General features: G+C 46.6%; 1 protein-coding gene across 1 annotated transcript in view; it reads left to right on the top strand.

Moving 5' to 3' along the window:
* LOC102575918 (E3 ubiquitin-protein ligase rnf213-alpha) overlaps positions 1-12018 on the top strand; it is a 133267-nt gene that overhangs the window by 23815 nt on the left and 97434 nt on the right. Inside the window, exons 11-12 of the mRNA XM_014607628.3 lie at positions 1140-1297; positions 4269-4472. Coding sequence (XP_014463114.3) covers positions 1140-1297; positions 4269-4472 — 362 coding nt within the window. The remainder of the gene's footprint in view (positions 1-1139; positions 1298-4268; positions 4473-12018) is intronic.

Genomic DNA, 12018 nt, shown 5'->3' with positions numbered 1-12018 from the left:
CTGCAAGAAAAGCAGCCAGGGACTTTTTAAACTTCCTGAATTTGGTTCCACAGGCCCCCATCATGCTTTGCCTTACTTTCCCCCACCCTTCCTTTTCACCCCTTCCCCTACCCACTACTCCCACTTTCCCCAGCTAACCTGGGGCCAGGGGGAGTTGCAGAGCTGCTCCTGTCCCAATCCATATTGGCTGTTCAGGGAGCAGGGTTGAGTTACGGGCAGTGGAAGCGGCCATGTCGGTAGACATGTTTCCCCTCCCTGAGCATAGGGAGCCACGTGGGGACCACCTGGGGAGACCAAACAGGGAAGAGGAACCTGGCCACTGCCAAGACAGCTGCTATTCTGGGCTGAGTCTAGCTCCTCTGACAGCTCAACTGGAGTGGGGCAGGTGCAACTCTGGCAGAAGCAGGTGAAGCAGGGAAATGGGTGCAGAGGTAAGGGGATGTGCCACTGAGTATGGAAGGAGAGGGGAAAGGAAGAGGGGAGGAATCCTTACCTGATTCAGGCACTGAAAAATAGTCCCAATACTTGGATACTGCTTCTACAGCCTGGTCTGAAAGCAAGGAGTGACTGCACCAGTGCATCCCCTCTGGATTCAGTCCAGGCTAGCGACTCCTCATCTGGAGTCAGGGTTGTGTTATCACATAGCCAGATGTTATCACACAGACAAATGCAAGGCATCCATGAGTGTGTCACTTATTTGTTGGAAGATGCACTCTGGGCCTTAGGACAGTTGTTTGGAGCAAAGTCTGTGGGTCCCTGTTGTCCTAGACTTGCAGACCAACAGGCCATGAAATCATAGCACCTGCTGCTGCTGGTGGAGAGAGTCTGGAATTGTTCTGGATGGTGGCAATGGGGTGGCCCTGTTGGACATTTGACCAAACTCCTGCCCTTTGTGCTTTGAAGAGGGGACTGACTGCACTTGCTGCTGTTCACAGCCAATGAGGATGGCCTACAGCCTCTGATGACCTTGCAGTCTCCCTTTAATAATTAACTCTGCATTATAGAGAAACCTTGATGGCCCATTGCCCCACTATGTGCACTCTTAGCAGCGCCCATTCACCTGCATGTTGACAAACTGTGTTTTCTGTTGGCACGGTGTGGTGTGACTAAACTCCTTTGCTCATTCTTGGGTGACCCAGGTTTTCCAAGAGACCCCACACCAGACTCTATAGAGATGTTTCAAAGCTCAACCCAGAATGTGCCAATGCCAGATGGCGATGACATGGACATGATACAGTTTTACGCCAGTGATTTTGTGAGGATGGCTCTTCCTGGACAAGATGTTGAGGTTTATAAGGTAAATGGACTGCTGGAGATCAGGGTTTTTAAATAAAGCCAGGTTTATAGGAGTTAGGAATTTCAGAAGCATAGAAAATGAGGGTTGAAGGGACCTCAGGAGGCCACATCTAGTCCAACCCCTGCTCAAAGCAGGACCAGCCCCAACTACATCACCCTAGCTTTGTCTAGCTGTTTTGACCTCTAAATGTCCTCTCTAACCAACAAATACTTTTTAACCAAAAATTTAGTTAACTTAAGACTTTTTCCAGATATTTCCTTAGTTCCTGTTATGTTTAACTCTACTTCTGAATTTAATGGAGCACTGTTGGCTTTTTTTAAAGTGTGGTAGACCCACATTTTCTGTAGAAAATGTTTTCTGGGGAAAACTACTTTTTTAAAGCACACCAGAATTCCTCATAAATATTCTCCTTTTTTTGTAGAAATATTTTAGTTTCTTAATGCTCAATAGAGGGTCATAGGCAGGCCAGGTTCTTAGGGTAGATGTGATAACTTTTATTAGACCAACTGAGTACGGTAGTTGGGAAAAGGTTCTTGGCAAGCTTTCAGGGGCAGTCACCCTTCTGTAGGCATGGGGAGTTTCTGCTGTTATGATAAAGTTTTGATAAAGGTCAAAACTGTCTGCACAAAGATAAAGACTTTCTTGACAAACTCTTTTTATTTTTTTGAGGAGCAAGCCTTATACCCTGTCAGTGCTCTTATATTAAAAAGTGTCCTCAACCTTACCTCCGTTTTAGCAAGGATTTTCAGTAAGGATTAGGACATGTCTCACTCGAGCCCTCTTGCCTAGCCCTTGCCCCCCCATCCTGAGCTCCTGGGAGCCTTTGCCAACAAGTATCCCTAACCTCCTATCTCCACCCCAGCCATGGCTGCACCTCACGCCTTCCCAGGGCAACCCAGAGATTGTATACAGCTTGCCACCTGAGTCCTGGAGTATGCATAAAAGTGGTTCTGTGCATCTCGTTGGAGAGCCTGCTGCCCCAATTCAGCCTGACACCAGCTCCCAAGGGCTTTCACCCACCATGCCCACGCTGGTGCTGCTTCTGCCCTGCTGGTAGTGTTGCACAAATAATTAATTGCTCAAATGATGAGCGAGACCTCATGAGGGGGATAAGGCAAGATACCATGTTTATTGATTATAATATTCAAAAGAGTGCTCATACATACACACACACACACTCACTCCCTATCAGTCTGCAGATGTTACAGTTACCGAAGTCCGTTGCTCAGTACTGTACTAGGTGGCCAGCCTAGGAGTATGAGATAAGGGAGCCAGGGCTACAGGCGTGTGTCTGTGCTCCAGTGAAGTTTGCAGAGTGTTACCCAACCTCTTGCTGCTATGTCTCTTCCTTTTATAGTTTATCAGGTTGGTGTTGGGTGCCCAGCAATGCCTTTCTTGACTCTGTGCCTTCTTTGTTTGGACTCTAGTGATTTTCCACTCTGCTGAGTGGTCAAGCTCACACATCATTGTCCGAGGTGTTGCTCTTCAATCACTCTGTTTACCTCTGTTATCACTGGTATAGGCTGTGTCCATCACAAAAGAGAGTCTTCAGCCTCAAGACATTTTGAAAACCTTGTTTTGATCTTGTCTTTCCTGCTTATCTTCTTCTTTGCCTGTATAAACTGGATTTTGAATTGACCTCTTCAGCCTCTTCTCAGCATAGCTCACCATGTGGTAACTTGTTTGTTAACACATAGTTCATCCTGCTTTTACCAATCTCTCTACACTCATTCATCCATACATCCAAGTATCATAAAAAAAAAAAATACAATTTATATATAAAGATACAATAATAAGATGTAAAACACAATAGGAAGCTTAGTTCATAACAGCAAACTTAAAATCACTATGCAGCTTCCAGCTTTGAGGGAGCTGCACCAAGATGGGACATCTTGTATTTTTGCAGTAAATGCAACCTTGTATTAGCAGTAAATGCAACCTGATGTTGCTTAATATAGAGAAACACAAAGTGCTCCATCTAGGAAGAAATAATCCACAGCACATTTACAGGCTCAGCAATGCTATGCTTTCCAGCACCATAACTGAACGAGACCTGAGTGTTATGATAGACAAAAAAATGAACATGAGCCCCCAGTGCAATGCTGGCAGAGCTAATCAAACACTGGCATGCATCCACCGAGGCATCTCGAGCAGAGCTAAGGATGTCATCCTCCCACTATCCTTGGCCTTGGTGAGACTGCAGCTGGAGTACTGCATCCAGTTTTGGGTATTGCATTCAGTTCTGGGTGCCACACTTCAGGAACATAGTGGAGAAGCTTGAGAGAGTTAAAGGGGGAGCCATGCACATAATTAGAGGTCTTGAAACCAGGTCATAGAAGTAGAGGCTGAAAAGTTTGGGATTGTTCAGCCTGGAGAAGAGAAGACTCAGGGGGGACTTGGTGGCAGCCCACAAGTATATCAAGAGTGTACATCGGGGCCTTGGGGAGCATCTGTTCACCAAAGCCCCACAGGGGAGGACAGGAAATAGCAGGAACAAATTGATTGAGGATCGCTTCAGGGTAGACATAAGGAAAAACTTCTTTACAAGTCTAGTACCAAGGATTTGGAGCAGGCTCCCCCAGAGGTGGTACAATCACCCATCCTGGTGATCTTCCAAAAGTGAGTGTCTTGATGCCCATTTTGCTGGGGTCTTCTGACCCCAGCAGTCTTTCCTGCCCAGGTACAAGGGGGATAGACCTGATGATCTGTAAGGTCCCTTCCAGCCCCTAACAACTATGAAACTATCTGCAAATGGAATTTCCACTGCCACTGATGTTCCCTGCTCCCCTTTTTGGGTGGGTGAGTGAAGCGTGCTACCAATTTTAACCCAGAAAAAAAGTGTGCCCCTAGTATTAAAATTTTGGGAAACCCTAAAATATAGAATACATTTTTCATGAACTGCAACAGCAATAATGAACCCAATTCAGTGGTTACTGCTGAGTAAAAATAATACATTTTATTTTCCCACCAGGTTTTGTCAAGTGTCCTTATAACTGGTGCAAAAAAACTCCACTCCTCTGTGGCAAGAAATGATCTACAGTTTTCCTTGCTTTGGCTGCACGTTGAATATTTCTACTTACGAGACACTTATCAATTATTCATTGATTTGGTAAAGAATGAAGAGTCTGTAACTGGTGAGCTGCAAAAAATGTACAGTGAGGACTCAACTAAAATGGTGAGATATTTTGAACTTCATTTGTTTTGTTCTTCTTCTGTTCAACCTTCTGCATGCCATCTCATGTGCTCTGTATGCTGCAAGCCTTGGGCTGTGTTGGAAATACTAGTAGGCTACATTAACTGCGGTGGCATGTTAAGCAGTGTTAATGCCAGAATGAGCTCTGGGTATTTTGTAGGGTTGTGCTCAGCTTCAGATCATAATTTGGATTCAGAGATGATTTGGAAGATTCAGAGGCTGAATCTATGAATCCAAATCAGATCACTAGAAGCTTTAGGCTTTCTGAATCAATTCAGAGCTCCCAAATTGATTCAGAAAAAAATCGGTGATTCAGAGATTCAGCCATAGGGTATAATGAGGAATCAATGAAATATCTATAACTTTGTTCTTTTTTGGCTGATTCGGTTGAAACATGCAGGGGTGGTAGCCTCTGCTGAGGGCATGAAGCTTGCAAAGTTTCAAGGCAATAGGTGCAGGGGTTTCTGGAAAACTCCACCTCAAATTACTGAAAGTAAAACTTATGTCACGTGTGTGTTTGTTAAGCCACAGCAGGGTGAAACCTGCTGTGATGGCAGCTCTCACTTAGGCCACAAAGCCTGCCATGTGTCAAGGAGATAGGTGCAGAGGCTTCTGGGAAATCATACCTCAAACTCTGACAACTAAAATGGTGAGATATTTTGATCTTGGTTTTTTTTGTGTGCTCCTGTGAGTGCTCCTCCTCCCCTACAGCCTTGGTCTGGTCCAGTCCACCACTGTAAACAATGGCAGGTCAAAATAACTTAGCTGGCTCAACACCAACAGCCCTGGCAAGTTCTTGCCTGCATTTTTGAGAATGCCAGATATTTGATCTCCAGATTCCTGATGTTACACTGTAACACGAAGTTTCAAGTTTTACATAATTGGTTGTTAAAACTGAAGAGGACTTTTGAAAGTGGATGTCAGAAGAGAGAAAAAAAGGCAGAAGCTCATTGAAGGGCAGTTAAAATAATTGTCAAAAGTTGACAGTTATTTCACTGTAATAAAGGAGGGGCCTCATACTCAAGATAGTCAGCCAGGACCACATCAACCGCAGGCATCCACCTCTTCTACTAGGATAGATTATACAGATGTGAACATGACTAGTACAGTTGAGAACGTTACAGAGCCTTAAATCCCTACTGAAGAAATTAGATACACAAAGTCCAATGATCTTGGTCTCTGGGGTGTCTTGACAGAAGATGATAACCTGGTGATGAGGTTAAGAGCTTGTTTGAATGTACAAACTACTTTTCAGAGGTGGGCCTATGAACTGCACTTCATCAGCTCCTAGGTAGTAGGTACAGAAACTCATCGACTCAATGCACACAGTGGCATTCTGGCACAGTGCGACCTGCCGGACCTCTGACACCCCAGGCACCTCTGCACTTTTACCATCCCCTTTCCCTCCCCTCTCCACCGCCAGCCTGTCCTTCACCCCATGACGCCTCCATTTCCATTTTCACTGACTGGCTTTCTTGCCTGCATTGCATGCCAGGCCAGCCTCTGGCTTCTCTACTATTCCTTCAATCCAGGACCAGGAGACACACCAACTGCATGTATTTCCTCAGCCTGACAAAGGGTTTTTCAACCCAAAAGCTTCTTAAGATATATTTTTCCAACTATTTTGGGTTTTTTTCATAATAAATATATAAACATAAAAACACAAGATAAGCCATCACACACCACGAGTAACGTATATCCAACACAACATCTTTACTTCTTGCTGTCAATTCCTTTATAAAAAAGAAAGACTCTGTGACAGTTCTATGTGGCTACCTTAGATGCTGCTGGGGCTATTGCTGTTCATAGTTTCCTAATTTCCTAGTTGGTCGGGTCGCAAGGGACCTGAGCAGATCATCAAGTCCAACCCCCTGCCATGGCAGGAAAGAGTACTGGGGTCAAACAGCCCCGGCAAGGTGTTCATCCAGCCTCCTCTTAAAGACCCCCAGGGTGGCAGCCAGCACCTCTTCTCTTGGAAGTTGGTTCCAGGTCCTAGCCACCCTGACAGTGAAGTAGCACCTCCTGATGTATAGCCTGAATCTACACTCTGCCGGCTTGGGACCGTTATTTCTAGTCACTCCTGGGAGTGCTCGAGGGAACAGGGACTCCCCCAAAGCCTGCTGGGCCCCCCGACTAGTTTGTAAATGGCCACCAGATTCCCCCCAGCCTTCTCTTGTGGAGGCTGAACAGGTTCAGGTCCCGTAGCCTCTCCTCGTAGGGCTTGCCCTGCTGCCCTCTGATCATGAGGGTGGCCCTCCTCTGGACCATCTGTATGTTGTCCACATCCCTCCTGAAGTGTGGTGCCCAGAACTGGATGCAGTACTCCAACTGCGGCATGACCAGTGTCGCATAGAGGGGGAGGATCCCTTCCTTGGACCTGCTTGAGATGCATCTGTGGATGCATGACAAGGTGCGGTTGGCCTTCCTGACCGCATCCCCACACTGCCGGCCCATGTTCATTTTGGCACCAATAATGACTCCAAGATCCTTTTCTACCTCTGCACTGATGAGAAGGGAGTTCCCCAGCCTGTAGGTGTGCTGCTGGTTCTTCCCCCCCAGGTGCAGCACCTTGCACTTGTCAGTGTTGAAACCCATCCTGTTCTCATCCGCCCACCCCTGTAACCTGTCCAGGTCTGATTGCAGCCTATTCCTCCCTTCTAGCATGCCCACATCCCCCCACATATTAGTGTCATCTGCGAATTTGAACAGGGTGCTTTTTACCCCTCCCCCCCCCGTTCAAGTCGCTGATGAATTTGTTGAACCGTGCGGGCCCAAGGACCGAGCCCTGGGGGACCCCACTGCCCACATCCCTCCAGGTTGAATAAGTCCCATCCACCACCACTCTCCAGCCAGGTAGTGACCCATTTGACTGTGTAGGTGTCAACACCACAGTCTCCTAGTTTTTTTTAACAAGAATGGGGTGAGAGACAGTGTCGAAGGCCTTCCTAAAGTCCAGAAAGACTACGTCCACTGCTACACCTGTGTACAAGGATTTTGTGACCTGGTCATAGAAGGCCGCCAGGTTGGTCTGACAGGACCTGCCTCTAATGAACCCATGTTCATTGCCCCTGAGCATAATCTTCCCTGCTGGCCCCTCGCAGACATGCGCCAGGATAATTCTCTCAAAAAGCTTACCCAGGATCTAAGTAAGGCTGACTGGCCAATATTTTTCTGGGTCCTCCTTCCTCCCTTTTTTGAAAATGGGAACCACATGGGACCTTTTCCAGTCCTCCGGCACCATACCAGAGCACCACGAGTGCTCATAAAGCCATGCCAGGGGGCCCACAATGACCTCTGCTAATTCCCTCAGCACTCTGGTGTAGAGATCATCCAGACCTGCTGATTTAACACATCTAGACCCACCAGAAGTTCCCTGATCCTAGGCCTGGATGCGCCTTCCCTGGGTCCTATGGGGGTCCCAGTGTGGGGTGTGACCCGGTCCCTGCTCAGACAAATGGAGGCAAAGAAATTGTCTAGGCAAAGAATTGTCTAGGCAAAGAAAACTAGTCAGAGGGGACCAGCAGGCATTGGGGGAGTCCCTGTTCCCCCAAGCACTCCCAGGATTGAGAAGAAATAACAGTCACAAGCTGGCAGAGGGTAAGTTCAGGCTAGATATCAGGAGGCGCTACTTTACTGTCAGGGCAGCTAGGATCTGGAACCAACTTCCAAGGGAAGTGGTGCCCACTCCTACCCTGGGGGTCTTTAAGAGGAAGTTAGGTGAACACTTTGCCGGGGTCATTTGACCCCAGTACTCTTTCGTGCCCACGGCAGGGGGTCTGACTTGACGATCTGCTCAGGTCCCTTCCAACCCTACCAGTTATGAAACTATGAAATAGGTTAGCTTAGCTGTCTGGTGTGATGACCAGATTGCTTAACATGTCTTGCAGAAGCCCCACGTTACCCGGTACCTTCTTTTTACCTGCTATGTATTTAAAAAAAGGACTTCTTGTTATCTATGATCTAAGTAGCTAGTCCCAGTTCCATCTCTGCCTTGGCCTTGCTGACCACCCCCTTACAGCCCTGAGCAACTGAGGTATAGTCCTCCCTGGTGATGGCCCCTCCCTTCCATTGTGTGTATGCCTCCTTTTTAGCTAAGAGACGTTCCCGTATGCTTTTGGTGAGCCGTGGGGGTTTTTGTGCCCTCTTTCCCTCTTTGATCCATGTTGGGATTACCTCCCTTTGGGCTTGGAGGATCCACTCTTCTTGGACACCCAACTCCTCTCCCCACCGGGACCTCAGTGCCTCCCCAACTATTCTCCTTACCTCATTGAAATCTGCCCTCCTGAAGTCCAGGGCCACTGCCTTGCTGTTGAGCCAGCTAAGTTATTTTGACATGCCATCATTTACAGTGGTGGACTGAGATGAAGCTGTAGGGGAGGAGGTGACCTCATGGAGCACACTGCCATGTTGTGCAGAGGCCCCAGCACCAGGAAGGGTGCACCTGAACACACACACAGTCCCACAAGCACCCATGTCATGAGTTTTGCCTGCCTGCAGCCAGAGATGCAGGGCCCCAGATCCCAGACTCCTCCTGCACCTCTCTCCTTGAAAGCTTGCAGGCTTTATGGCCTCAGCAGGGGCTACCATCCCTGCAGTTGACACCCCACTGTGGCTTGACACACGCGTGGCATGAGTTTTGCTTTCAGGAATTTGAAGTGCGGTTTCCCAGAAACCCCTGCACCTATCAACTTAAAGTTTGGCAAGCTTTATGCTCTCAGAAGAGTCTATCACCCCTGCAATTTTCCTCTGAATCAGCCAAGAACCAACACAGTTATAGATATTTCATTGATTCACTATTATACCCTATGGCTGAATCATCAAATTGCTGAATTGCTTCTGGATCTTTTCTGAATCGATTCAGCTTAATCAAATCAGAAAAACAATTCAAATCTGCAAATTGAATAGTAGCTTATTCACATAGGCCTATTATCCTGGCTGTAGTTGTATTGGTCTAAACTCAAAGGCAGGCAAACTCTTTGGCTAGAGGCAATATCTTTTATTAGACCAACTAAATAGTTGCAAAAATGTTGTTAATTGCAATCTTTCAGACACACACATCCTTCTTTAGGCAAAAAAAAGAAATTGAAAATGGTGAGAGAAATTAAAGATGGTCAGAAATCTCCCACGCATAAAAAAAAAAGCCAGTCTTTGGAAAGCTATTACGTGAGAATGCAAATGCAGAGGAGCTGTAGAGACAAACTCAGGCAGGTTATCTGGCATTATCAGATGGCAGACAGGCTAGGGGGCAGGGGGTGGGTGGGTTTAAGCGTGATATTAATATTTAGTCCAGGCTGTTTAGCTGCAAAAACTAAATAGTTGTAAAAAAGTCATTCTTTGCAAGTTTTCAGACACACGCATCCTTCTTCAGGTACACACATGTCTTTGGCAGTTATCACACACGTGTCCTTTTTCATACATGAGAGATTTCTGACCATTTTAATTTCTCTCACCACTTTCAATTTCTTTTTTTGCCTGAAGAAGGGCAGGTGTGTTCAAAAGCTTGCAAAGAGCAACTTTTCTGCAACTACTTAGTTGGTCTAATAAAAGATATTGCCTCTACCCAAAGAGTTTGTCTGCCAGAATGAGATTTGAGCAGTCATGCATTAAGGTTTAATGCCACCTCTGACAGGCACAATTGTCATTTACTACTAGAAGTCTGGCAAGAGGGCCCTCACTCTCTTGGTTAATCCCAGAGGGAGCGGGGCATTAGCAGTAAATGCAACCCCAGTGCCTAGCCTAGCTTCCAAAGGCACTCCCAAACCATGAGACACACCAGAACCTAAAACCCAGAGGCACCCCTAAGCCATGTGACAATCCCTATTCCCAGCTCTCAAAAACACTACCACCCACCCTTTCCCTTGCCCCAGACTTGCTAAGACTCATCAGCAGTGGGTGCTGGGTTGTCTGCATCAATTAAATCAATGAGGATATCATCAGAGCTGTCTCCATCTTGTGTGTTTCCCTGGGTCTGAGTTTGGGCTTGAGCCTCTGGGTTAGGGTCAGGGTTAGAGTCTGGCTGGAGGATAAGTCCAGAGAACAGATATCCTATGGCTCCTGCATGACAACAGGTAGCCACTGAGGGGCTTCATCACCATGACTTTCTCTTTTATTGCTGTCATCAGACTGCATCAGGCATGGGAGTGGGCAGTGCATGGTGTGCTGGGGAGCAATAGTATGGTCCTCCTTGATGATCTGGGGCAGCTCTCACAGCAGGGAACAATGGTCTTCACCCAAGAACTTGTTGGTGTCTCTGTCCCTTACACACAGTGACTTCAAAGACTTAATTTTGGTCTGGATCTGCAGCCAGTTCAATGGTGCCTGCAAACTACAGTCAGAGCTGCAATCCACTCATAGATTACCTAGTTCTGCCTGTTGCCCTTCATGCCCTTGGCAGTGGTAATGATGGCCCTCTCTTCCCCCCAGATTGCCTCTGAGGTTCAGCACCTAACCATAACTCACGGCCTCCATGTGCTGTGGAGGGACGAGCTGGGGAGCAGCCTGGGCGGGCAGGGTGACTCCCTGGGGACCCCCTGGGTCCCCTGCCCACCCAGGCTGCTCTACCAGGCTCCACATGCTGCAAAGCGGCTAGGTGAGGCATGACGGAGCTTCAGCTGAGGGGTTTCCTGCTGGATAGCCCCACACTGAAGCACCCTGTGCTCCAGGACCTGAGGCAGCATCTACATGTGCACTGCTGTGCACACACACCAAGAAAAAAACAACCAAACTCGGCAGCAGGGTAGTATTTATATTTTACAAGTACTACCCTGCTGTGGAGTATACTATCTTTGTGCGCCCTGATAGGGGTGCACGTGTAGATGTTGAGATGTTTACTGTGATTAGTTAATTAATCAACTATGCCTCATGAAGATGTGCCCAGTGGGTATGCTCAGCTACAGAGCATTTTTCTGTCCCCTGTACCTGTTCTGCTTTGTTTTTCTTTTCTTCTGTTGTGGGTTTGTTTTTTTGGGGGGGAGGGTTACAGTTCAACTAGAGACTAGGATTTTATAAGAAATGGGGACAGATGTTGCAATATAGCATCTCATGCAACACAACACATATTTTTCTCCATTTAAAAAGAAACTAAATGATTTACTCAAATGCTAGAGGCCTACAGCTATATTATTCAGTTTAAGATCATAGCAAAAACAAATATAACTTTGTCAGAATGTGCACTAATTTGCTATATCATATATTGACAACCTAACTCTGCAAAAATAATAAAAAGATAGTGTTTCATTAATCTTGTAGTCATCTGAATAAAATGTATATGTTTCAGATTCAAAAAACGAAAATCTAGTGTTCCTGAACATCTTGGTAGTGCATCCTGTGCCTCACTGAGTTATTTCCACACCTGAGTTAGTTTGCCCAAATTAACATATCCATACCTGATTTATTGTTTTTTAGCTAGAGATAAAAAAGGTCTGCAGAACTGTGAAAGAGGGGCTAGATTACCAGGAGCAGCTACCAGACATCAGAATTGCAGAAAAAAAGCTAGCTTCATTGGTTGAACATCTGCTGCCACTGCCAG

The sequence above is a fragment of the Alligator mississippiensis genome, chromosome 1 (assembly GCF_030867095.1).
Source record: "Alligator mississippiensis isolate rAllMis1 chromosome 1, rAllMis1, whole genome shotgun sequence".
Lineage (NCBI taxonomy): Eukaryota > Metazoa > Chordata > Crocodylia > Alligatoridae > Alligator > Alligator mississippiensis.
Note: the sequence above shows the minus strand (reverse complement) of the source record. Positions and strands in the feature narration are given on the sequence as shown.